At 34.5% G+C, this 26,460-nt stretch overlaps 2 protein-coding genes across 3 annotated transcripts; both read right to left on the bottom strand.

Annotated features, from left to right (window-relative positions):
* Positions 1 to 290: 290 nt before the first annotated feature.
* Positions 291 to 23,758, bottom strand: LOC146933745 (uncharacterized). 2 transcript variants are annotated; one of them, XM_085705513.1, is made up of 3 exons: positions 23,662 to 23,758; positions 3,896 to 4,073; positions 291 to 925 (listed from the first exon to the last, which is right to left on the bottom strand). In XM_085705513.1, exons 2-3 carry the CDS (start codon positions 4,019 to 4,021, stop codon positions 476 to 478), a joined length of 576 nt encoding a protein of 191 aa, XP_085561639.1. In that variant the 5' UTR covers positions 4,022 to 4,073; positions 23,662 to 23,758; the 3' UTR covers positions 291 to 475. The 2 variants fall into 2 exon arrangements, with proteins under 2 accessions (XP_085561639.1, XP_085561638.1); XM_085705512.1 differs by lacking the exon at positions 23,662 to 23,758 and adding an exon at positions 4,590 to 4,744.
* LOC146933746 (sm-like protein LSM4) lies at positions 20,597 to 23,758 on the bottom strand. The gene is made up of 8 exons (XM_085705514.1): positions 23,662 to 23,758; positions 23,302 to 23,450; positions 23,097 to 23,138; positions 22,894 to 22,992; positions 22,719 to 22,796; positions 22,204 to 22,240; positions 21,557 to 21,727; positions 20,597 to 21,024 (listed from the first exon to the last, which is right to left on the bottom strand). Exons 2-8 carry the CDS (start codon positions 23,302 to 23,304, stop codon positions 21,002 to 21,004), a joined length of 453 nt encoding a protein of 150 aa, XP_085561640.1. The 5' UTR covers positions 23,305 to 23,450; positions 23,662 to 23,758; the 3' UTR covers positions 20,597 to 21,001.
* Positions 23,759 to 26,460: the final 2,702 nt, after the last annotated feature.

The raw sequence follows: 26,460 nt of genomic DNA on the forward strand, positions 1-26,460 counted from the left end.
AATTGTTCGTTAAGAAAGACCGATGCTTCAGGTTAAAAGCATCCATGAGTATCCAACGGATATGGAACGACACCAATGTATTGGTGCTTCATAGTATGCAAATACGTAGTACTACCAATACCAACAGCTAGAAGAAGAGGATGCTCCGTTCTAGATGTAGGACCTCTCCTTTTTTCCCTTCTAGTAGAAATTGGAATATCAAATATCAACGGAAACAGTGGTAAGTGAAGGGGGAATAGTCGAGTTTAAAACTAGGATCGTGATTTTTCTCTTGAAAATATAAGACTGTCTGCCCAGTAAAATGTAGCATTCTAATTACGCAATGATAAACACAGATATCAATTAAAACATGTCCTACATAGGCCTCCTTATAAAGTAAATAAAAACACATAAGTTTAGTACTGAAAAAACAACATGGAGTTAGAAGCCAAATCTGAACACAACAATACAAATACGAGGCTTCACTAAGCTAAATTCACTTCTTCCTTTTCTTTGGTGGCTGCAAAGCTTCCTCATCTTCATCCTCCTCTTCCTCTTCATTGTCTTCTTCATCAACACCTTCCTCCTCGTCCTCTTCTCCACCCTCTTCCTCATCGTCGTCATCCTCGTCCTCATCGTCATCCTCGTCTTGGTCATCACCGTCTTCATCATCTTCCTCTTCTCCATTTTCATCTGCCCCACCAGCACCACCTTCAGGAGCTTTCTTTGAGTTGCTCTTGTTGTTGGAATTGTTGCCGTATCCAGCTCCATCTTCAGATGACAATTCATCTTCCCCTTCTCCAAATGCACCATCTCCATCGTCATCTTCTTCGTCTTCTTCATCATTGCCATCTTCTCCTTCAGCATCATGTTGCTTGTCTTGACTTTGGGTTTTACTCTCTCCTTTGGTTATAGGCATGTCGGTTAACATTAAAGCATAGAGTTCCTACACCCATTTAATAATGTTATGAAAAAAATTTGGGTGGTGTTAACTTGTGCCCTTAGGGCACATGTTAAGAAAACCAAAATAGGAAATATTCTCTAAAATTGTGTGCATTCAATTTATTAAAAAGTTAAAAGATTAAATGAAATTCACATATTCCAATAAACAATTTCTACTTTTGATTCATTAACTTGTGCCTTAAGGGCACAAGTTAACATTTCCCAAAAAATTTATATACATATCATAAAAATAAAAATAAAAAAATAAAAAAAATAAAAACTTATATACACATTTATGCATTTAAGTGAAACAAACAAAGCGGATAGTAATACAGAGGAACAGCAAGTGTTTAAGATGTTTAGTAATTAAAACAAAAAGTTGCAACACCCTCGAAGAATGTTTTCAAAGAATAACTGTATCCATAAATAAGCCATAGTATAGTTAATGTAGTATGTTCAGTGTGTTAATATTGTGTATAGATAATTTCAAATTACGATTAAGCCAGTATTTTAAGTTAAAAACAAGTAATATTAATTATAGCCAACTCAAGAATTACAAAACAAATTAGTGGTTGCTTCAAAAAAAAAAAAATAGTGGTACAATTAATTAGACATAGCTATAAAAAAATGTAGTTATTTGGAAAAAGACTTGCCCTTAGGGACAATTATTTTTTAAAATAGAACTTGTATTTTAGAACATACTATGCACTTTTAAATAAGCATTCAAATTTTCCACGTAGTGAATCAGAAAGTGAGAAATAAATGACAAATAGGTGCCTAATAATTAGCCAAGCAGTTAATTTTGTGAAGATGAAATGCTCGTCTTAGACACACAAATTCTTCATCAACATGGGTATAAAAAACGTTATCCATGTTACCTTTAAAAAAACTATTCGTTTTACCAATATTTATTTGTTTATTTTTTTTTTTTATATTTACCAAGTCCTCTAAAAAAAGTTCACACAAGTTGACCGACATAGCTTAATAGTGTGCCCCACACCCATCAAAACGACACGCGTTAGAGGTACGTGCTTTACGCTCAATGGCATATCCAAACCGAATAATCCACGAATCCGCTTCTTTTCACTTTTACTTTTACCTTCACTTTTATTTGTTTATTTTTATACTAATATACAAAGATAAATAATACTCCTTCCGGTCTCAAATATAAGAAAATATTCCTTTTTTAGGTTCATTGAGTAGTTAATGTATCTGGACTACATTGTAAAGCAGATACATTAATTATTCAATGAATCTAAAAAAGGAATATTTTCTTATATTTGAGACCGGATGGAGTAGTATTTTATACCCAACACACCTTTACTATGTTCCGTCCGAGTGACAAAAAATCATTTTATATATTGATAGTAAAAAATAGGGTGGTGTTAACTTGTGCCTTTAGGACACATGTTAAGAAAACCAAAATAGGAAATATTCTCTAAAATTGTGTGCATTCAATTCATTAAAAAGTTAAAGATTAAATGAAATTTACACATTCCAATAAACAATTTATATTTGATTCATTAACTTGTGCATTAAGGGCACAAGTTAACATTTCCCTCAAAAATAAAGGGAAATGAAAAAAAGTTAACAAGTTGGAATCAATTCTAGTCGAAAGAATTAAACATAACATGGGAAAAGTTAACGAGAAACTCTCGGCACTTTTTAAGCATTTTAAAAGGTAAGTTTTTAATGAAAAGTTATGCATTAAATGCATTAAAAATTGTACTCCATCCGTTACAAAATGAGTGTCGCTTTAGCAAAAAAAAATTGTTTTAAAATGAACGTCACTATCAGTTTCTAATACAATAATAACATTTTCTTTTCAATTGTACCCTCCAATTAATACTCTGCACACTGCTACCAAAGTATTACTTTTAAAACTAACCAATAGTTAATAAGGATAATTTGATAAAATAATCATTCTCTTTCTTTTAATCATTGCATTTTTTAATATGTGTGTAAACACCTAAAACGACACTCATTTTGAAACGGATGGAGTAATATTTTACTTTTTAAAAGAAAAATTAATAAATCTGGGATGCTAAGAGTGTCCAGTGGCACTCGTTAACAAGACCCATTAAACAAACTCCCTCCGTCTCATATTAAATGATACAGTTGATTTTGTCACATATATCAATGCACAATTTTAACTATTAGAAAAAATTATAAAAATTTGATATTTTGAAAATATTCATCTATACGAATCCAACGAAATCTTATATGATATTATTTATCTTTGTATATTAGTAGAAAAATACTTCAAATTATATTAGGTCAAAATAGTGAATATTTTCAAATAGGTCATCTATTGTAGGACGGAGGGAGTATCAAATTTTTTTTTAAATCTCCTCTAAAATTCTTCACTTTTATTTTTTGTTTCGAGATCTTTACTTTAATTCTAATTCTATAAGAATAAGGATAAATAAAAGCAAGTTTCCCCTTAAAAAAACAAGTTTGTAAAAAGAATAAAAGTGAAAGGCTATTATTTATAGAAAAGGTGCGTACGTTAAAAAAAAAAAAAAAGAATAAAAGTGAAAGGCTACTTTTTATAGAAAAGGTGCGTACGTTAGTACACACCCCAAACCAAAAAAAGTTCAAGTTAAGCCTTCTCAGTCACACCATATCCGTTTACCCTAAAAATTGCACAGGCCACCATGGCCTATAACTCGTGAACATGCGCAAATTAGCATTAGTCGTGGCTTAGGCGCATGATATGATATTGTTGATAAAGACAAAAGGAAAACCCTCATACTAATTGATTATAGACTATTAGACCAAAAAAATAAAACTTTGAAGTTGCTAAAAACACAAATTGCTTTCAATCAAAAGATAGTACATGGTATATAGATAAGATTAGATCTAGTCAAGGTTGAAAGCAGTAAAAAAATTTGACACTTTTTTTCATTTTTCTTTATTATACTTTAAAGATTTAAAGACATGTTTGTGAAGTGACGAAGAAAAAAGTACTAACCGGAGCCAAAAGCGTGGCTTTGACAATAGCAGAAGCTAACATGGTTACAAGAGCTTCTGCGGCGTACGTTAACGCGCCAAAACGGAGCGTGGCGTCCATCATCGAACTCTGTTGTTCAGTTTCCATTTCGTACGACAAACAAACAAGTCCCTTCTCAAACAACAAAACGAATATTATCCTGTAAATAATTAATTAATAATTAATTAAATGATATCGACATCACCGTTCGTTAGATCATCTCAGAAATCACGACAGGTGCTGCTCTTGATTCAGAAATCATGACACCAATTATTACTTTGTTTTTTTTTAATAAAATTAATTTTAACTAATATTTCTCCATAAACCTTAGAATACATAAATTATACAATATTCTCAATTATGAAAATTCACTAAAATTATTCAACGAAGAATTCAAACTAATTAGGAAAGCATAAGAACAACACAACAGTTAGAATTTTGCTTTTTTTTTTTTTAGAGGAGTTAGAATTTTACTTTTTAAAGTGAAACATGAATAAGCTAAACAACTCACAAAAAGTGGAAGTGTTTGAGCAAAAAAGAGGGAAAAAAACTTTCAGAAGCAGAAATTTCAACGCATACACTGAGAGATTGAAAATTAAGCATAAAAAAAAGTGAATTAAGAAGAAAAAAGTGAGAAACGAATAGAATTGAAGAGAAGAAAGATGAGAGAGGTTACCAGGAAGGAAGATCTAGAGACCGGGAAGCAAGATCTGAGGGTTTGAAGAACTAAAACCTCTGAAAAATGGGAGAAGAAGCTTCATACATTTTGGACCGTTGGATCGTGATCGTAGAAACGTTGAGGTTCGAAATATAGAAATATCAGAGGTGAGTGAGAGAGAAAGAGAGAAGAGACCCAGGTACTGGTTCGTAATTTCTCAGCGAAGTTTCGGGTAGTTTGGGCAGTGGAGAGAAAGTGTAAAAATGGAATTACGGGCTGCCCGAAGATGTAAGTAAGGACAAGTGTGGGTTTTTGTTAATTTGATATGGTTTTTTGTGAGAATGAATTTTGTTCATTACCCGGTCTTCACCGGAAAGTCAAGTTTTTTTATTCTTTAAAATAACTATAAAATCTTTTTAATTGTAAAAATACTTCACACGTGTAAGAGACTTCTCACGTGTGAGGTTGTTCGTGTTCCTGTTGTCTGCCAATATTCCTAAGGTGTTATCTTCTTTGACCATGGTTAGTTACTTGGTTTAGGTAGGGTTGACTACACCACAGGGAGTTGGAGAGTTGTTGAAATATCAAGGGTATAATAAATTCGTAAATTAAAACGGAATCAAAACCACGAAGATATTTTTCGGTGTTAAATAATCTGGCATAGGGAACCTTTTAAAGGTGGAATAAACCATCAAACAAGGTGGCATTTAACATGGGAAAGGATAAAAGTTTCCCACCATGGGAAAGTTAAATATAACCACTTGATTAAATAAAGAACACACTTTTATCATACACCCACAACACTAGATTTGTTTCCACACCACTGTTCTCCCCCCACCTCAAAGACTTCGGCTATGGCAGAAAGAGATGACTTGCTTCCATAACAGATTCATAACTTAGTATCGTTTACAATGACCTCAACAAACAATTTTTATTTTTTTTAAAAAGGAAAAAAATTGGAGGAAACAAAGACATCGATTCCAGGGAGATCAGACATCGATTCATAACTTTTTTTTTTTTTTTTATCTTTCATAACAGACAAATCAGTAACTCTGTTCGCAAGGCACGGCTTTGGAAGCTGAACAAGAAGCCATGAAAATGCAAACCATGTTCACAAGATTTTTCAAACCATTCTAATTAAGAAAAAAACCTTAAATAGGTATTCTGGTAAAGATTGATGAAAAGGGGGAAAGTTGATTTCTGGAAGAAAATAAATAAATTCATATTTGATTTCTGATTTTATTGTTAATTTTACCAGGAATTTATTTTAGGATCTGCATTTAAATTCCTATTCAAAAAAAAAAAAAAAAGGATCTGCATTTAAATTGGTTACATGATTCTGTTTTTTATTTTGTTGATTTTGAAAGGAAATTGCTGCCAATTCTATCAATAAATATGTTTTAAGGAATTTGTTTTGGGATGTTAGATGTAATGAGATCAACATGAGGGGAAGAAGCTTTGGTAACAGTCCATGGTTTCCGTCAAAAGGCTAAGAGTTGAGGAGAATGTAGGGGAGAGTAGTGGACTAGTGGTGGAAGATGGCGAGGAAACAAATCTAGTGTTGTGGGTGTATCATAAAAGTGTGTTCTTTATTTGATCAAATGGTTAAGATTAACTTTCCCATGGTGGGAAACTTTTAACCTTTCCCATGTTAAATGCCACCATCAAACAATTAATTGAGCTCCCGAATAAGTAAAAAGTTAAAGGCCAGGCTTCAAAATAAAAAATGATTAATGAAAGAATTTTATGTTGAAAAAATTACTACTTTTTTACTACTCCCTCCGTCCCTTATTAGATGACCCGTTTAACAATGTACATTTTTGATCTGACATACTTCGACCGTATTTTTATACTAATATACAAAGATAAATAATATCATATAAGATGTTGTTGAATTCGTCTCGATGAATATTTTTAAAATATTAAATTTTCATAATTTTTTTAAATAGATAATTAAAGATATTAAAGATAAAAAATATGCATTGGTATGTGTGTCAGAGTCAAATAGATCATCTAATAAGGGACGAAGGGAGTATTGTTTTAATGTGTTGAATGTATAATTTTTAAGGTAAATTTTTCATTTTAAATTTTTTAATAAATGTCTTTAAGATATTTGTTTTTTTTTTTTACAGAATTAAGATATTTGTTAGTATTTCCCATAGTTTCCCTAAAAAAAATAAAAATTCCCATAATTAAATAACTTTGATCCTTATAATTTCTAAAAAAAAAATGGTGTCCCGAGGTTGAACACACAATTCTCAATAAAAAGTTTCTTTTTTGTATTTCTAAATAAATGCTCCAAAAGCACTTGTAGCATTTCTCTTAAACGTTAAAGGGTCGCGTTAACAAGTTTTCTAAGAGCATTTGTTAAGAAGTTGAAAATGGAAATAAGTGAAAAATGTTGGAACAAAATATGTTTAACAATAAACCTTAAAGAGTTTTGATGATAACAAGGTATTAAAAATTGTAAATTGGATTAGCTAATATTTGTTCAAGTGTACAGGACCATAATTATAAAGTTACATCATCATTGGTTCTGAATGAGCAAATAAAGAGCTATGGAAACAACAAAATTTTGAAGCTTGGACGCTCCTGAAGGCAACTTGCTCCTGAAGAAAAAGCGCTCCTGAAGTCAAGCTGCTCCTGAAGAAATAGCGCTCCTGAAGTAAGCTGCTCCTGAAGAATAGTGCTCCTGAAGACAAGAGGTCCAGAAGTCACATCATCAGAAGCTGCATCATCAGAAGCTACAGAAGTCATCTCATCAGAAGCTGCATCATCAGAAGCTGCTTCATCAGAAGCCATTTCACCAGAAGCTGAATATCAACTGGATTTGCAAAGAATCAAGAATTGAAGAATTATCAATGCAAAAGCTGTCTATTGGATTCGAAAACACAAACAAAGGATTAGTGGAGTTTGCAACGGTCATTTCAAAGGTGTTTGAAGGCATGTGTTTGCAATTTGGACGAAAGCGTTGACATTGTACTTTGTACGAATTGTACAACCACGTTCTCCACTACTCTGTTTTGTGTCTGCACTTCAAGACAAGAAAACAGCTCCAGAATACGGTCTCGCCTGCATAGATGTTCCTTTGGATAAGGAATGGATTTCAAATTTGTTCTTCATAGGACAACAACCAAATCAGGCAAAAGATCATTGGTGAAAGATCAAGCTTCAACAACGACTCTTTGGTGTGCTGGCAATTTCACAACGTCTCTTTCACACCTCTATATAAAGGAGTGAAGACCTAGAGAATTGGTAATGCAAGAACGCTGAACGAAAGACTCACAAGATTTTCACAAGTACCAAACCTCTGCTGAAATTGTTCTGCATTCACTTAGAATTTCTGTGTCTCAAAGTCATATCTTAGAAATTCTTAAGTCCATTGAGTCTGTATCTGATTTGTATTGTGAGCACCTCTGATTGTATATCAAGTGTTCAACCTTAAACAATTTTCTGTGTAATTTTGTTTAGTTAGGAAGTCTCTTGCAGTTGTGCTTGAGCAGGAAGTCTCTTGATTGTGTTCTTGAGCAAAGGAAGTCTCTTGCTTGTGTGCTTGAGCATTGGAAGTCTCTTGCTTGTGTGCTTGAGCATTTGTAATCAGATATTACTCATAGTGAAATCTCCTTGGAAGTGCAAGGGGGACTGGACTACTTCCGGATTGTGGAAGGAACCAGTATAATTGCTTTGTGTCGTTCTTCTTCTCTCTCTCTGTTTTATTCCGCTGCATTTAGATTCTGATTATCACTTCAGAAGCTGTCTCACTTAGCTTCTGATCAGTGTGTTCAGTTTTTAGGAGAAACGAAGAATTTTTCTAAAACACAATTCAACCCCCCTTCTTGTGTTTTTCTCACCTTCAATTGGTATCTAGAGCCTTGGTCTGTTGTGTATCACTTAACCGTGCAACAGTCAAAGATCTGAGAAAAACATGACTACTCCTCCTCCTGATGGTGACACTAGCTATAAAAATGTCTCACATGATTATAGTGATAGTAAGAAAACAAGTGTTGGAAAAGTTCCAAAGTTCAATGGAGATGCTGAAGAGTTCTCTTGGTGGAAGACCAATTTTTACAGTTACATCATGAGCCTAGATGAAGAATTGTGGGATATTCTGGAAGACGGCGTTGGTGGTTTAGTCCTTGATGAAGAAGGAGCTGCTGTGGATAGAAAGAAACATACTCCAGAACTGAGGAAACTTTACAAGAAGCATCATATTATCAGAGGAGCTCTTGTCACTGCCATACCCAAAGCAGAATACATGAAGATGAGTGACAAATCCACTGCTAAAGCTATGTTTGCTTCTCTCTGTTCAAATTATGAAGGGAGCAAGAAGGTCAAAGAAGCAAAGGCTCTCCTGCTTGTACATCAGTATGAGTTATTCAAAATGAAGGATGATGAAACTATTGAGGAGATGTACTCAAGGTTTCAAACCTTAGTTTCTGGTCTACAAATTCTAAAGAAGAGCTATGTTGCTTCTGATCATGTAAGCAAGATACTCAGAAGCTTACCTGCCAGATGGAGACCAAAAGTGACTGCCATTGAGGAAGCTAAAGATTTAAACACTTTAAGTGTCGAAGATCTTGTTAGTTCTCTCAAAGTTCATGAGTTAAGTCTTAATGAACATGAGTCTACTAAGAAGAGTAAATCAATAGCTCTTCCATCCAAAGGCAAGTCATCAAAAGCTCTCAAAGTGGTTGAATCTGAAGAGGAAGAACAGTCAAGTTCAGATTCTGAACCAGATGCTGCAGAAATGGCCATGCTCTCAAACAGACTTCAATATCTGGCCAAGAAGAACAGAAAGTTTCTCTCCAGAAGGGGTAACTCCAGAAGCTCAAGGAAAGAAGATCAGAAGGGATGCTTCAACTGTAAGAAGCCAGGTCACTTCATTGCTAAATGCCCTGATCTTCAAAGAGAAAAGTCAAAGGACAAGTCAAAGAGGTCTACATTCAAACCAAGCAAATTCAAGAAGCAGATTAAGCAGAGTTTAATGGCAACCTGGGATGATTTGGGTAGTGAATCTGGATCTGATAAAGAGGAAGCTGATGAAGATGCAAAGGTAGCTGTTGGGTTGGTAGCAACAGCAACTTCAGAAGCTGGATCAGATTCAGACTCAGAAGATGAAAATGAGGTATATTCCAAAATTCCCAGAGATGAACTTGTTGAATCACTTAAAGAACTTCTTACACATTTTGAAGTAAGAACCAATGAGTTGAAGGATTTAAAAGAAAAATATGCTGATTTGGTACAACAGCAAAAATCAACTTTATTGGATCTGAAAGCTTCTGAACAAGGACTGAGGGGCTTTGACTTCATGTGTAAAACATATGAAGATCAGCTCAGGTTCTTATGTCAGAAGCTACAAGAAAAGTGTAATGAAAAACCTTTAAGTAACCATGAAATTGCTCTTGAAGATTTTATTATATCTGGCATTGACAGAAGCAGAGTGGCTTCTATGATTTATAGCATTTACAAGAACAATGGCAGAGGAATTGGTTTTCCAGAAGTGAAACTGGAGAAAACCAATCTAAAGTCTTGTTGTGAATGCATCAAGGAAGGTCTGAAAACATTCTTTGTACCAGAAGGGGCTGAGTTGGAAACTGTTGTTCAATCAGAACCTGAAGCTTCCAGTTTTAAGGCTAAGATTACTTCAAAGCCAAAGAACTCTAAGTCAAAGGCTATGATCAAATCTGATTCCAAAACTTCAAAGGTTAGGATCCTGAAAAGATCAGAACCTATTCCTCAGAGTCTGGTGAAACCAAAATCTGGGGTTCTGAAGCCTAAGTTTCAGAAGAAGACAGTTACTGCTTCTGAAGTACCAAAACCTAAGGTGATGGTTAATCAGAAGCAACCCAACTCACAGCACAAGGTACAAGAAGTGAAGAGTAAAGCCTTAAGTACTAACCTTCCAGGACCCATAGAACAATGGGTACCTAAATCTAAAAATGTCAATGATGCAGGTATGTCTAAGAGCAGTGCCAAAGCAAAGATCATGGTACCTAGACAGCGGTTGCTCAAGACACATGACAGGAGACAAGTCCATGTTCCTCAGCCTAACAATGAAAGAGGGAGGAAATGTGAAATTTGGAGGCAACCAGTCAGGCAGGATCATAGGTACAGGAACTATTGGTAATTCCTCTACCTCAATTAATAATGTATGGTTGGTAGATGGTCTTGAACATAACCTTTTGAGCATAAGTCAATTTTGTGATAATGGTTATGATGTGCTTTTTGAAAAACCCAACTGTACAGTAATCAACAAGAAAGACAAATCCATTGTGTTCAAGGGAAAGAGAGTTGACAATGTCTATAAAATCAATTTTTCTGAACTGGCTGATCAGAAGGTGATCTGCCTACTATCAGTGAATGATAAGAAATGGATGTGGCACAGAAGGTTGGGACATGCTAACTGGAGGTTAATCTTTAAGCTTAGTAAGTTACAACTTGTGAAAGGGCTACCAGACATTGACTATCATTCAGATGCACTTTGTGGTGCATGTCAGAGAGGGAAAATTGTGAAATCATCTTTTAAAACCAAAGACATTGTCTCAACCTCAAGACCTTTAGAATTACTCCATATTGATTTATTTGGACCAGTGAGTACTGCATCCTTATATGGAAGTAGATATGGATTAGTCATTGTTGATGATTACAGCAGATGGACTTGGGTGAAATTCATAAAGAGTAAAGATGTTGCGTGTGATGTATTCAGTAGCTTCTGCACTCAAATTCAATCTGAAAAAGAATCAAAAATTTTGAAAGTCAGAAGTGATCATGGTGGAGAATTTGAAAATGAGCCATTTGAAGCTTTTTGTGAAAAACATGGAATTTTCCATGAATTCTCTTCTCCTAGAACACCACAACAAAATGGAGTTGTAGAGAGAAAGAATAGAACTTTACAAGAAATGGCCAGAACCATGATTCATGAAAACCATTTACCAAAACATTTTTGGGCAGAAGCAGTGAATACAGCATGCTATGTTCAAAACAGGATCTATATTAGACCTATTTTGGAGAAAACAGCATATGAACTCTTTAAAGGAAGAAAACCCAGTGTCTCTTACTTTCATCAATTTGGATGTACTTGTTACATTCTGAACAACAAGCTCTACCTAAAGAAATTTGATGCCAAGGCCCAAAGAGGAATCTTTTTAGGTTACTCTGAAAGGTCAAAGGCATACAGAGTGTATAATTCAGAAACACTCTGTGTTGAAGAATCTATGCACGTTAAATTTGATGACAAGGAGCTTGAAGATAAAACTTCAAAGCAGGGTGAAAGTTTTGCAGAGATACAGGTTCCTGAAGCTACTCCAGAACCTGATCAGATAGCTGAGTCTGAAGATAGTCCAGAAGCTGAACCCACATCAGAAGCGCAAGATGAAACTGCTTCTGATGAAGCACAAGATGGCTCACATCAAGAAGATCCTCCCAGAAACACATTCAAACACAAGTCTTCACATCCTGAGGAGCTAATCATTGGAAACAAAGATAGTCCAAGAAGAACAAGATCACATTTCAGACAAGAAGAGTCAATGATTGGACTAATCTCAATGATTGAACCTACAACAGTTGATGAAGCACTCTCAGATGATGGATGGATCCTAGCTATGCAAGAAGAGTTGAATCAATTTCAAAGAAATGATGTGTGGGATCTGGTACCCAAACCTCAGCACAAGAACATTATTGGAACAAAATGGGTATTCAGAAACAAGCTGAATGAGCAAGGTGAAGTAACAAGAAACAAAGCCAGACTTGTTGCACAAGGGTATAGTCAACAAGAAGGCATTGATTACACTGAAACGTTTGCTCCAGTTGCAAGATTGGAAGCAATCAGGTTACTTCTTTCCTATGCAGTTAATCATGGCATAATATTATATCAGATGGATGTCAAGAGTGCATTTCTCAATGGTGTCATAGAAGAAGAAGTGTATGTTAAGCAACCTCCTGGATTTGAGGATATTAAATATCCTGACCATGTTTTTAAATTGAAGAAATCACTATATGGCTTGAAACAAGCTCCCAGAGCTTGGTATGATAGACTAAGTAATTTCTTAATCAAAAATGATTTTAAGAGAGGACAGGTTGACACTACACTCTTCAGAAGGACCCTTGGGAAAGATATTCTTGTTGTGCAGATATATGTTGATGATATAATATTTGGTTCTACTAATGCATCTCTTTGCAAGGAATTTTCTGAGTTAATGCAGGATGAATTTGAAATGAGCATGATGGGAGAGCTGAAGTTCTTCCTTGGCATTCAAATCAATCAATGCAAAGATGGAGTCTATGTTCATCAATCAAAGTACACAAAGGAGCTTCTGAAGAAGTTCAAACTTGAAGATTGTAAAGTGATGAACACTCCAATGCATCCTACGTGCAACCTGAGCAAAGAAGATGAAGGAGCTAAAGTAGATCAGAAGCTGTATAGAGGTATGATTGGTTCTTTGTTATACCTCACTGCATCTAGGCCAGATATTTTATTCAGTGTATGCTTGTGTGCAAGATTCCAATCAGATCCTAGAGAATCTCATATGACTGCTGTCAAGAGAATCTTCAGGTATTTGAAGGGAACAACTAATCTTGGACTCCTTTATAGGAAATCCTTAGATTATAAGCTAATTGGATTCTGTGATGCTGATTATGCTGGTGATAGGATTGAAAGAAAATCAACCAGTGGCAATTGTCAATTTCTGGGTGATAATCTTATATCCTGGGCTAGCAAAAGACAAACAACTATTGCTATGTCTACAGCAGAAGCAGAATACATTTCAGCTGCAAGTTGTTGTACACAACTACTTTGGATGAAACATCAGTTGGAAGATTATCAGATAACTGCTAACAGTATTCCCATTTATTGTGATAATACTGCTGCTATTTGTTTGTCTAAAAATCCAATTTTGCATTCAAGAGCTAAGCACATTGAAATCAAACACCATTTTATCAGAGATTATGTTCAAAAAGGAATTTTAGATATACAATTCATTGATACTGAAAATCAATGGGCTGATATATTTACTAAGCCTTTAACTGTTGAAAGATTTGATTTTATAAAGAAAAATTTGAACATGCACTTCGTGTCTGATTAAATGTTTGCTTGCTCCTGAATAGGATTTTAGGTTCTGAAGTTAGTTCAGAAGCAGTAGTCCATCAGAAGCTCTTTATTGAGGTTCTGAGGAAAACTCGCTTCTGATGATGACATCAGCATCTGAAGTCCAGAAGCTGGATTTGTTGCTTCTGAATAGTTGGATTAGTGGAAACGTTAGGAGTTACTTTTTAAAGTAATTTCTGGCCCACTAACTTGGTAGTTACTCTGTGAACTTCTTACGTGGCCTGTATGTGTTGGTGTATAACTAAAAGGGCAATGATGATTTAAAAGCTTTGAAAGTACTTTTCACGCGCCCCCAATTTTGTCATTAATGTTATGTTTGTTTGTCTCTTTTGAATTGCAATCGTTTTACTTTTAACACTTTGTCAATTCACACACTACTCACTCACAACAAACACATTTGCTCTCAAACCGTTTGCGAAGTAAGCGCATTCTCTCAACCTTAGAACCCTAAAAATCTTCATCTTCTTCAAATCTTCGTCAATCATCAAATGGCATCATCAAGCTCGCAACGAAAAGATTCAGAATCTACTTCAAGAATGGTCCCTGAGTATGACTACAGAGGAAGAAGCATGAAATTGGAAGAATGGGATTTGCAAGTTCAGATAGAGAATCCAGTGGACTTTGATTCTCTGAATTTTCATAGGTGTTCTATCAGAAGCTACTATGAAGAGCAAGGACTCATGGAATATTTCAGAATGTTGAATGGACCAACATATGAAGCTCTGGTTAGACACTTCTGGGTAAGAGCAAAATTTTACAACAAAGCGGCATCCTTATCTGAGGAAAGTCAAATGGTGCTAATGTATCCTGAATTAGAAGGGAAAACAAGAGAAGAAATGGGTCTTGCGCCATTTGTTGAAGATGAAATCAGATCCAGCATCTGTGGTATTCCAATAAGAATTGCACAATGGCACATAGAGTATGTTCTCAAGGCTGCAGCCTCTGGATACTACTCTGGAATTGATCTTTCAGATGCTGCTGAAAAACGCATTTGGAAAAAGCAAGCCAACTTGGTGATTTACAATTCTGAGAAGGAGAAGAAATATGCTGAATTGAGCATGGAAACCAAGATGCTTCTGAAGATTCAGAATGAGACCCTGTTTCCAAGTGGTGACTGTGTGAAACCAAATCTAGCTCAGAAGGTCCTTCTCCAGCACTTCATCAAGAAGGAAAAGGTGAATGTGCCCAAATACGTGTTCAAGTACTTGGTAGAGTGTTTGAAGCAGAGTCAGCTACTGAATAAACCCTGGGTTCCTTATGGAAGACTCCTCTCAGAGATATTCTATCAAGGAGGTATCTTGAACAGTCTCAGTCAATCTCAAGGCTTCACAGATCAGCTACTTGACACAAAAACTGGAAAATTCATTAATGCTCATACTCTATTGAATATGAAGCTAATCAGTGAAGTCACCAAACTTCAAACAGATTTAAGTGAATCACTTGTTATGTCTGATCTTATGAAGGACTTTCCACCCATCTGCAAGAAGGATCCCATTGAAGTGCAATTGTACTATATCAAGGAACATTTTGAGGCAACCAATGAGAGAATCAGATTGGAAGATATTCCAGAGGAAATGTATGGTGGTGCTCTGCCACGAGCCAGAGGCAGAAAGTCAAAAAGGAAGATGACTGCAGAGCAATATCTAGAGGTTGAACAACCTACTAAAAAGGCAAAAGTTGCTGCTGACAAGCTCAAAATTGGAAGTTCATCAGTACCTTCTATTGAAGAAGCCATTGAAGACATGGACTCCAGGATGATCATGGGTGTTGACATTTCTCTTGATCAACCTGCTATACCAAAGAGGAAGAGAAAGCCAGCCTTGAGGAGAACCAAGGATTTTCCTCATATCACCTTAAGAGCTCAAGCTGCTTCTGATTTGAAGTTAAAAGAGTTACAAGAGAAGAAAGCAGCCGCTGAAAAGGTTCTGGAAATTGCTGCTGAGCTACGAGAGTCTGTAGTTTCAGAAGCCAAGCAACTGTTGCAGGTGTCCAGTGAATCTGCTAAAGAGGATTCTGATCCTGAACCAGAAAAGGTAATTAATATATCTTCAGATTCCGCATCCGCATCATTATCAGATTCTGATGATTCTGATGATGATATACCCTTAGCTCAACTATTTCGAAAACCAGTAAAAAGCCAATCAACATCATCCAAAACCAACGATAAGCCCTCTCAGTCAACTACTTATGAACCAGTTGGTCACATAATTATTGAGAAGTTGGCTGAACTGGCTGAGCAGAGAGAAAGAGTCATTGACACTATTTTTCGCCTTCACCCTCAACCTCTTAACATTCAACCTCTCAACATGATTCCTCCTGAAAATGTTGAGTCCACCTCAGAAAAAGCCTCTGAAACAACTCCAGAAGCAGCTGCTTCTGAAAATGTTGTTTCAGAAAACCCTCATCAACAAACACCTGAACCACATAAACCCACAACACCCCCACAATCACCAATAGCCATCACTGACCCCCAACTCAACACTCAAACAACAACTTCACCACAACAACCACCATCTGAAACTGAATTTCAACCTTTACCTGAACACTCTCCTGAACCAACTCCCATGGATGTTGACATCTCTCTAGTCAATGTTCAAGCCTCAACCTCCACCACACACATTGATTCTGACCAGCCCTCATCTTCTAACACACAAACACACCTTACCATTCCAGTTCCTAACCCTATTCAAGACTTAGAAATCAGTGATTCTGATCTTGAAATCCTTGAACATCCACCCACAAACATCCTGGAATCTAGATATATCAATTCTGAGCTTCTGACAATCTTGAGTCAGATGCACAATCTGGTGGATCAAAGAAGGACAATTGATCTCACAGGTGCATATGAAGACTCCTGGGCATCACTTCAGAACCGGGCAACTGAGCTAATTGAAAGCTTAAGGGCTAAGTGCATCAGAAGCAAGGAAGCTTCTGTCAGGAAGTTAATGGAGCATCTGAATCAGAGTCTCAGAGTAAGAAGTTCTACACTGCTCCTGGCAAACCAGCCTTTCTTCTTAGAAACGGATTACTTGACCAGAGAAGCAAGGTTGTGTAAGCTTCTGAAGAAACAGATGGCACAGCAGCAGCAAGAAGCTAAGGAAAGGGAACAGGCTCTTCTCCAGAGGCAACAACAGCTTGAAGAACTGTTGCAGAAGAAGATTGAAGAAATGGAGGAGATGAAGAAACAACATCAAACCAACACTTAGTTGCACACCCTTGTGTTTTTCTTTTTGTTTGTTGTTTGTTTTGAATTCCTAGTCCTTGCTTCTGAAACCATTCTGTTTTAATTCTCTTTGCCTCTGAATGCTTACTGATTCTGACTGTTTAGCTGCTTCTGACAATTGAATATACATGATTTTTGCTCTGATTTATTTAGTTCATTGCTTAGTATACTCTCTCACGTTTGAGTTTTTCTCATATCTTTTTGTCTTTTGTGCTTAGATTTATTTTATTTTTTTTGATAATGACAAAAGGGGGAGTATATGTGACAAGTATTTAAAGGCTCTGAGCCCCATTAATGGCATTTGAAATTTTTGAAAAACTTCTATCTTTTTACCTTATTGGTATAAGCTTAATGAACGAAGGAGTATCAAAATTCAAGTAAAGTTAATTGAACCATTCTTCTTATCTATAAGTAAATTCTTTCAATGATTCAATTTTGCTTTTAAGCTCTGATAATAATTATTGCGCAAAATGAATTTAATTAACCTGGATAGAACTTAGGGGGAGCTTACAAACCTCACCTTAAAGACTGTCAGACTCAGGGGGAGTTTGAGCTTACAAACCTCAGATTCTGAGCTTACAAACCTCAGAACCCCAAAGTCAACTTGTTAATTAGATTAACAACAATTGATCAATTTTAAATACTTTTGTTTGTCATCATCAAAAAGGGGGAGATTGTTGGAACAAAATATGTTTAACAATAAACCTTAAAGAGTTTTGATGATAACAAGGTATTAAAAATTGTAAATTGGATTAGCTAATATTTGTTCAAGTGTACAGGACCATAATTATAAAGTTACATCATCATTGGTTCTGAATGAGCAAATAAAGAGCTATGGAAACAACAAAATTTTGAAGCTTGGACGCTCCTGAAGGCAACTTGCTCCTGAAGAAAAAGCGCTCCTGAAGTCAAGCTGCTCCTGAAGAAATAGCGCTCCTGAAGTAAGCTGCTCCTGAAGAATAGTGCTCCTGAAGACAAGAGGTCCAGAAGTCACATCATCAGAAGCTGCATCATCAGAAGCTACAGAAGTCATCTCATCAGAAGCTGCATCATCAGAAGCTGCTTCATCAGAAGCCATTTCACCAGAAGCTGAATATCAACTGGATTTGCAAAGAATCAAGAATTGAAGAATTATCAATGCAAAAGCTGTCTATTGGATTCGAAAACACAAACAAAGGATTAGTGGAGTTTGCAACGGTCATTTCAAAGGTGTTTGAAGGCATGTGTTTGCAATTTGGACGAAAGCGTTGACATTGTACTTTGTACGAATTGTACAACCACGTTCTCCACTACTCTGTTTTGTGTCTGCACTTCAAGACAAGAAAACAGCTCCAGAATACGGTCTCGCCTGCATAGATGTTCCTTTGGATAAGGAATGGATTTCAAATTTGTTCTTCATAGGACAACAACCAAATCAGGCAAAAGATCATTGGTGAAAGATCAAGCTTCAACAACGACTCTTTGGTGTGCTGGCAATTTCACAACGTCTCTTTCACACCTCTATATAAAGGAGTGAAGACCTAGAGAATTGGTAATGCAAGAACGCTGAACGAAAGACTCACAAGATTTTCACAAGTACCAAACCTCTGCTGAAATTGTTCTGCATTCACTTAGAATTTCTGTGTCTCAAAGTCATATCTTAGAAATTCTTAAGTCCATTGAGTCTGTATCTGATTTGTATTGTGAGCACCTCTGATTGTATATCAAGTGTTCAACCTTAAACAATTTTCTGTGTAATTTTGTTTAGTTAGGAAGTCTCTTGCAGTTGTGCTTGAGCAGGAAGTCTCTTGATTGTGTTCTTGAGCAAAGGAAGTCTCTTGCTTGTGTGCTTGAGCATTGGAAGTCTCTTGCTTGTGTGCTTGAGCATTTGTAATCAGATATTACTCATAGTGAAATCTCCTTGGAAGTGCAAGGGGGACTGGACTACTTCCGGATTGTGGAAGGAACCAGTATAATTGCTTTGTGTCGTTCTTCTTCTCTCTCTCTGTTTTATTCCGCTGCATTTAGATTCTGATTATCACTTCAGAAGCTGTCTCACTTAGCTTCTGATCAGTGTGTTCAGTTTTTAGGAGAAACGAAGAATTTTTCTAAAACACAATTCAACCCCCCTTCTTGTGTTTTTCTCACCTTCAAAAAATTCGAAGTGAAATAAGTCAATTTTAAAAGTTTAAAGGTGTTAAATACTCCATCCTTTTCAAATTGCAAGGAAAATTGTTGTTACATCTTCCTATGAAACTTATTCCAAAGAAAACACAAAAAGTTATACTCTAAATTCTTATGTTTTACACCCTCCGTTTCAAAATGAGTGTCGTTTTAGGTGGTTACACACATATTAAGAAATGCAATGATTAAAAGAAAGAGAACGGTTATTTTACCAAATTATCCTTATTAACTATTGGTTAGTTTTAAAAGTAATACTTTGGAAGTAGTGTGCAAAATATTAATTGGAGGGTACAATTGAAAAGAAAAAGTTATTATTGCATTGGAAGCTGAAAGTAACATTCATTATGAAACAATTTTTTTTGGCGAAAGCGACACTCATTTTGAAACGGAGGGAGTAGTTTTCTTAATAAGTGTGATTTGAGTTTTTTTGCTTATAATTTGGAATAGAGGAGTACATCATTTCTAAGATGAAGTTTCCTTTTTGGGTTTCTTATCAAATATTCTAAGGGCACTTGTTAGCATTTCCCAAAGTTAAATACGACTTTTATCCTTATAAATTTGGATCTTGTTAACAAGTATTATAAGAACACTCTTTAAGGAATCATAATTAAAAAATGTTTATTAAAAAATTTAAAATGTTCAATTTTCAATACATTGAGTTTATTAATTTCCATGAAAGCTTACTTTTTAAGGTTGTTAAATTGCGCCCTTATGATTTTCGTTTGCATTTTCCTATAAATTTTGCTGCTAACACAAGTTCAAAGTCGTATGAAATTAGTGACTTACGTTTTTTAGATCTAATAGTTGTATTATATTTTTAAGGGTTGAATATAATTTGACATAAGAGTTACATTAAAAAAAGGATATATAATCGATGGTATATGCATGGATTTAAACATCACTTTAATTTTTGTTAATAAAACAGTTATATGTCTGTATGAAAAGAAAGAAAGGAAAAATAACAACTTTGGGTCTCCACTACTCAATATGGTGGAGTAATTTTTTTTTTGAGGGAGTGGTGCAGTAATTTGAAAGGCCAACAATTATAGAGATGTACTCTCCCTCCATTTTAAAATATGCACAATTTTAACCGTTAATATCTTTAATTATCTAAAGTAAAGAATTATTAAAATTTAATATTTTAAAAATATTTGTCGAAACAAATCAAACATCTTACATGCTAATATTTGTATTTATACATTAGTTAAAAAGTATGATCAAAGTAAGTCAAGTGAATAGTGCACATTGCAAAAATTGGACATGTATTTTGAAACGGATGAGGTATTTCGTAATGTATGATAACTAATGTAAAATTTATAGTTTTGAACTATGTTAGTGTCACCATGATACGACTAAACTAATGTAATACATTTTTATCAGATGACTTTTTATACTACAATTTTGATTTACAGTATAACTTATTCGTGTCAGCTTCATTCATACACGGCTAACTGCTAGCAACTTTTATCAAATTCATGGTTGCTCCAGACATTTTAAATCAACATTCAACTTCAGGAAGAAAAAAAAAACAGATAATTTCTAACAAACGTCTAAATTACTAGGACATGAGTTCATGTTAAGACCCCCCGAACGTTTCATCTACAATTGTTAAAGGAGCATCCCAAATACACCAAGGTTGGGTGCTCTTCTTACTGCGGGGAAAGAGAGGGAAAAAAAAACTTTTGCCATTGGAAGGTATTAGAAATTGATCCAATGACAGAGTCCTTCCTCGGATAATATATAATAGCACCAACATTTTTGAGACCGTAGATAAATACAAGAAAAATACTTTAAAGCTAAAATCCAAGGAAACATGAAACACGGTCAGTGAAGTCTGCTGCTGGTACGCATAAAGACAAGCGCAAAAATGCCTCTGAAAGTAGAGCAAAGAAGCAAACTGGCCCATTGGAAGTAGTTCACACTTCATATCATTTGCTTAGATCATCCTCTACCCCGCCCAGCACCTACCAAAAGAAGAAAAGGTATTTGATTACTATACATTCTTTAACTTCAAGCTATCATTTCAAAAATTAAAATGCCTATATAATTTTTATGCATTTGTTGAACAATAAAATTTAACATTAGAACCGTCAAATTACAGAATTGGTAAGATGTTCTTTCAACAATAATAACCTTTTACGCGGAATAACTTTCTAATTTATCAAGAGCTAATCTAGTCTAGATGAAAATAAAATATAATACCAGGAAACTCTTTGAACTATGATATGGTGAATTTGAGGTATTAGGGCGTATGATAAATATCTTATAATATCTAAATTCTCAAAGTATCTTAAATTATTTCTTACTTACAATTAGCTCATGTATTATTTTTTTATATTCTGTAATTTGCTTCTTTATTTGATTAGAATATAAATCTAGTATAACAAGTAAAAGTTAATATTAAGTCTTTTGTATCATAATAACAAAAACATAATTTAAGATAGAAGAAAACACATAGAGGTGGTAAAACATATGATGAGTGCATTTATGATTTACCTCTGCTTCCTCCAGGCTTTCCACCTTGGCTAGCCCTGCCTCGGCCTCCGGCTCCTCTAGCCCCACCATCATCAAAACCACGCCCAGTGCCTTTTGTTTGGCGTCCACCAGCACCAGCAGCATCCTCCCTACCTCTACCCCTACCACGTCCCACACCAGGTGGCTTGCGATCTGAAAAAGGTGACATCGATCAGAAAACTTTATTTTTTATTTAACTGGACGACTGCATAAAATGGCATTTCAACTTGTGTGGGAATATAAATATAAATTTATCGTTTGCTCATTTATAAACAAAATAGATGTGCCCTAAGTCAGAATCAATCAGAAGAAAATTATATATGGATCTTTATTATAAAAAGCACACCAATATTCATGTATCAAGGTAAAGACTAAGTGCTAGACCCAACAGAGAAAGTTTGTTGGGTTTGTTACTTATGAGACATCCAAAACACTACAGAGATGTAGTTTTGGTGGATCTGACACCATATTTCAATCCAAAATCTAAAGGTGACAGATTCACAGGTACTTCCACTTTATATCTTACTCAGCTTGCCCATTCCAAGTCAATTTAGGATTTATCACACACACGCACATATGACATACTTGAACTCTCAAAATAAACTAGATATCAAAATAATACTTCGTACCTGTACGGCTCTTTTCTTCCTGAACTTTGTCGATAACCTAAATCAAAGGCAATAAAGCAAAATTAGTTGACAAAACTATGTACAAGTCAGATCACTTAACAAATTATCTGATTCACTAAAAGGGCATCTCAATGCAGAAGCTCTAGACAAGAGTATGAGCACAACCTTGAGGCTTAAACCCTCAAGCACAAGGTTTTTCCCAACTAAACCCATGACCAATAGATCACAAGGTAAGGTTCACCTTCTTAGCAACCTATTCACCAATGATTTTCTTAAATAACATAAAAGGGAGTGCACTGTCATTGTAAACTAACTTTACACGTGCATCCAATAAGAATCCACTATTCCAACATATCAATCTACTATTGCAAGTTGCAACTGAATCTTTAAACTAATGATATGAAGTGGCAAACTAATAAATTCTCATTAGATGTCAGCTTATTTACGCTGATAGTACGTGACCCTTGATCTCTTTATAAATAACTAAAAGCTTGTCAATCACCACCATTACATACCTCATCAGGAACTCGAAGGTACTTGATCGTATTTCCTCGTATGTAGCATTCAGGCATCCGCCAAAATCTATCTCCATCCTACATTCCCAGTTTCAATCAAAATTCATAAACCAGCCTTTCAACAATAACAAATTAAAAAGACAAGACTAAGAACACTTAAAAAAAAGAGCATTACTTTAGAGGTACAAATAACTTCTCGGAGATGAATGTTCATCCATGTATCGCAATTAACCAAATGCCCATTATATGTCTCTCCATTTTTCAGCTCCACCAACTGTTACAACAAGTTCAAAAAACATTATTTAACAACAATGAAAAATCAAAAGTTATTATTATAAACCACAAAGTAAAATAAATAAAAAGGTTTTTGTTACTTACCATAGGGTGGCCTTGTGCAGTCTTAAGAAGAGAAAGAGGAAGCTGCAACAAAAGAAGGTAAAAAAAAATTAAGATAATTGCAAACATAACAATAATTAACAGTGACTATAACATAAACCCTAGTGGTTCAATTTTGTTAAAGAGAAATTTCTGATTCGTCGCAACATGGTATTCACTGTTAGCCTTTGAAAGGTAAAGTAGTTACCATGTTGATGTTGATGATTGGTGTGTTTGAACTTCAAGTGTCGTCGATGAAGTTGAGCGATTCAAAAGAGCAGAATGTGAGAGAAAGCGGAGGAAGAAAGAGAACCCTCACTTAGTGATTGATTGATTTCTTGATTCTTCTTTATTCCCCTGTATTTATAGAGAAACATGAAAAAAAAATTGAACAACTCACCAAAAGTCTAAGTGTTGCAGCAAAAAAAAAAAAAAAAACTTTCAGAAGCAGAAATTTTAACGCAGAGACTGAGAAATTGAAAATAAAGCATTAAAAAATAAAAAATGATTAAGAAGAAAAAAGTGAGAATTAGGGAGAATTGAAGAGAAGAAAGATGAGAGAGGTTACCAGGAAGGAAGATTTAGAGACTGAGAAGCAAGATCTGAGGGTTTGAAGAATTAAAACCTCTGAAAAATTGGAATTAAGAAGAAAAGGCACCGGGCTTAGAAGTTTTTCGCGAACATGTTTAGAAGAATATAGAAAATTTATTTACTAATTTTTATTTTTATTTTTTTGATATTTGTTGAATTAAATATGATATTTTTTAATCGTTAAAAGTTTAAGATAAAAGAACTTAAGGATAGTTAAACAAATTTTGTTTTAGATGGGACTAAACCTACATACAAAAAATTTATAAGTACTAAAAAAAATCTATTAAAGTTTAGAAATCATTAAACTTAAAAAGTCTTCATTTTATAGGCAACAAAAAGATATCTAACCTAATAATTAACTAATGTGTTTTATTAATGAATAAAAGGTCATGCTAAGGTACACAAAAAAAAATTATGCTAACAAGTGTCTAAATGTAATGTTCAAAGGACCTATTATAAGAAATTTTATCTTGAAAATGAAAGTAAAAGTGTAAAACACAAGTAAAAGTGCACAACTTGATATGCAATTGTCAATTTTGATTGTTTAAAGTATGTTTCAAGAGTATAAAGAGTCTTTAAATGGGTTTCACGCGTAAACATCTTTTATTTATAATTTTTAAGTAAAAATAGTAAACTAAAGAAAATCCTTAAATAAGTTCATTAATATGTACTTTAACATGTGTATTTAGAAAATTCACATATCATTTATAAAACAAAACGCAAATCATTGAAAATAAATTCACTCATTCATTCATAGAGAAATAAAATGATTATATATTTCTTACAATAAAGCAAATCAAAGCCACAAACCAACATTTTCATTTACACACGAACCAAGTAAAAAACTATGGCGCCCTGTCTTGCCTCAAATGTTGTCTCCTTCAAGAAGCTCGAATATGTAGTGGCTTGCAGCATCTCAGTTCGAATCCTGACCAAAATAACACAGAGGTCTTCGTATGTTTGACCATCATGTTTGGATTTCAAAAGGGTTTTTCAAAAAAATTAACCCTCTTAGCGAAGTAAATCCCCATGAAAACGAATATTTATTAAATCATTAATCACAAAGCATAGCAAATCACAAATCATAACAAAGGATTCACGTGTTTATCTCTTAAAGCGCCGATCCTTTGAAGTCAAACTCAAAGAGATCATCTTACAAGCCACAAACCAACACTTTTCATTTATCTCTTAAAACAAATTTTAGTGTTGTGTCTATTTTAATGAGATTTAACATTTTTAATTAATAATTAAAATAATAAAATAAAAGTGATAAAATATAAATTTATTTGTTTAAATAAATGATAGACCAAATACCACATTTGGTCCTTTTAGTTTGACATAATTCTCAAATTAGTCATTTAAGTTTCAAAAGTTTCAAATAAATCATTTTAGTTTGACAGAATTTTCAAGTTTGTCCTTTAAGTTTCAAAAGTTTCAAATAGGTCATTTTAGTTGATAAACTATTTCACCGTTACCCCTGCCGTCAGTTAATAATTAATTGATGCTGATGTAGCCGTTAAGTTGTTGACTTGGATCAAAATGTTGCCTTTTAAAAGCTCCAGGGTGTCAAAATGTTACGTTTAAAGGTCACAAATATCATTTTAGCACTATAAATGTCGTTTAATAGTGCTAGAAAGATATTTGTTGATGTAAATGGTGCCTTTTAACACTATTAATGATCATTTGTGACCATTAAACGTAGCATTTTGACACCCTCAAGCTTTTAAAAGGCTGCATTTTGATCTAAGTCAACAACTTAATGGCTACATGAGCATCAGTTAAACGGATACTGACAGCAGGGGTAACGATGAAATAGTTTATCAACTAAAAAGACACATTTGAAACTTTTGAAATTTAAAAGACTAACTTGGAAATTCTGTCAAACTAAAAGGATCTAATTGAAACTTTCGAAACTTAAAGAACTAACTTAAGAATTATGTCAAACTAAAAGGATCAAAAGTGGTATTTGACCTAAATGATAAAACTTAAGAATTATGTCAAACTAAAAGGACTAAAAGTGGCATTTGACCTAGATGATAACATTGAAAGATTTGAAGCGAAAAAGTCACCCAAAACATTTAACCCTTTACATACATGTGTCTATAAAGATTTTAAAGACTTCAAGTTATAATATCCATTTTTATTTTCTAACTAATTCCTGCATTCACTAAAGGGTATTGCCGTATTGGTGTGATCCAAAAATGACGTTGGCAAGGGAACCCTACTAATCTGCATGATCTACCTGGTGCGCATATTATTAGTGGAAGTGGAAACATGACCATGACTACGATAATGATTTGCTTATCACACACAATTTTTTTAGGGTGAGTTTAATTTGTTAAAAGATACTCTATACTAGTGTGTTAACCCGTGCAATGCACGGGTGATAGACTATTAATTTTTAATCTTAAATTGTTTTATTTTTTTATTTATCACTGAAAATTATTTTTCCCGTGAATTTTTAATTATATCAGTATTTTTTCTCGCAATGATGACAAATATGTGTCACATGTTTTTTATGTTTATTAGTGATAAATATATATCCAGTGTTTTTATGTATAAATGAACAATATATTTATAGGTTTCATATTGTCGTCAATGAAGCGCCGCCATGGCTATCCTTTCATAGTCTTGGTGTGTATTGATTCTATTGTGGTCACTGGTTTCGTTCAACATTGTCGTTGTCTTGTAGAGCTTTGGTGCCGACGCGGTTATGAGTTAGTTTCAATTTGGTTTTTGCTATGTTTTTTTGGTTTCTGTTTATTGGCGTTTGTTT

The sequence above is a fragment of the Medicago sativa genome, chromosome 4 (assembly GCF_051527215.1).
Source record: "Medicago sativa cultivar Bolivia chromosome 4, Bolivia_mono, whole genome shotgun sequence".
Taxonomy (NCBI): domain Eukaryota; kingdom Viridiplantae; phylum Streptophyta; class Magnoliopsida; order Fabales; family Fabaceae; genus Medicago; species Medicago sativa.

What these genes read in the sequence shown, in the direction of transcription:
- LOC146933745 (XM_085705513.1), bottom strand. Translation starts at nt 4,021, where the DNA reads ATGGAAACTGAACAACAGAGTTCGATGATGGACGCCACGCTCCGTTTT. An exon ending in AAGCCACGCTTTTGGCTCCG is followed by an intron (nt 926 to 3,895) that starts GTTAGTACTTTT and finishes AAATGGGTGTAG; the next exon opens with GAACTCTATGCTTTAATGTT.
- LOC146933746 (XM_085705514.1), bottom strand. An exon ending in CTGCACAAGGCCACCCTATG is followed by an intron (nt 22,993 to 23,096) that starts GTAAGTAACAAA and finishes TTGTTGTAACAG; the next exon opens with TTGGTGGAGCTGAAAAATGG. An exon ending in ACCTTCGAGTTCCTGATGAG is followed by an intron (nt 22,241 to 22,718) that starts GTATGTAATGGT and finishes CCTTTGATTTAG; the next exon opens with GTTATCGACAAAGTTCAGGA.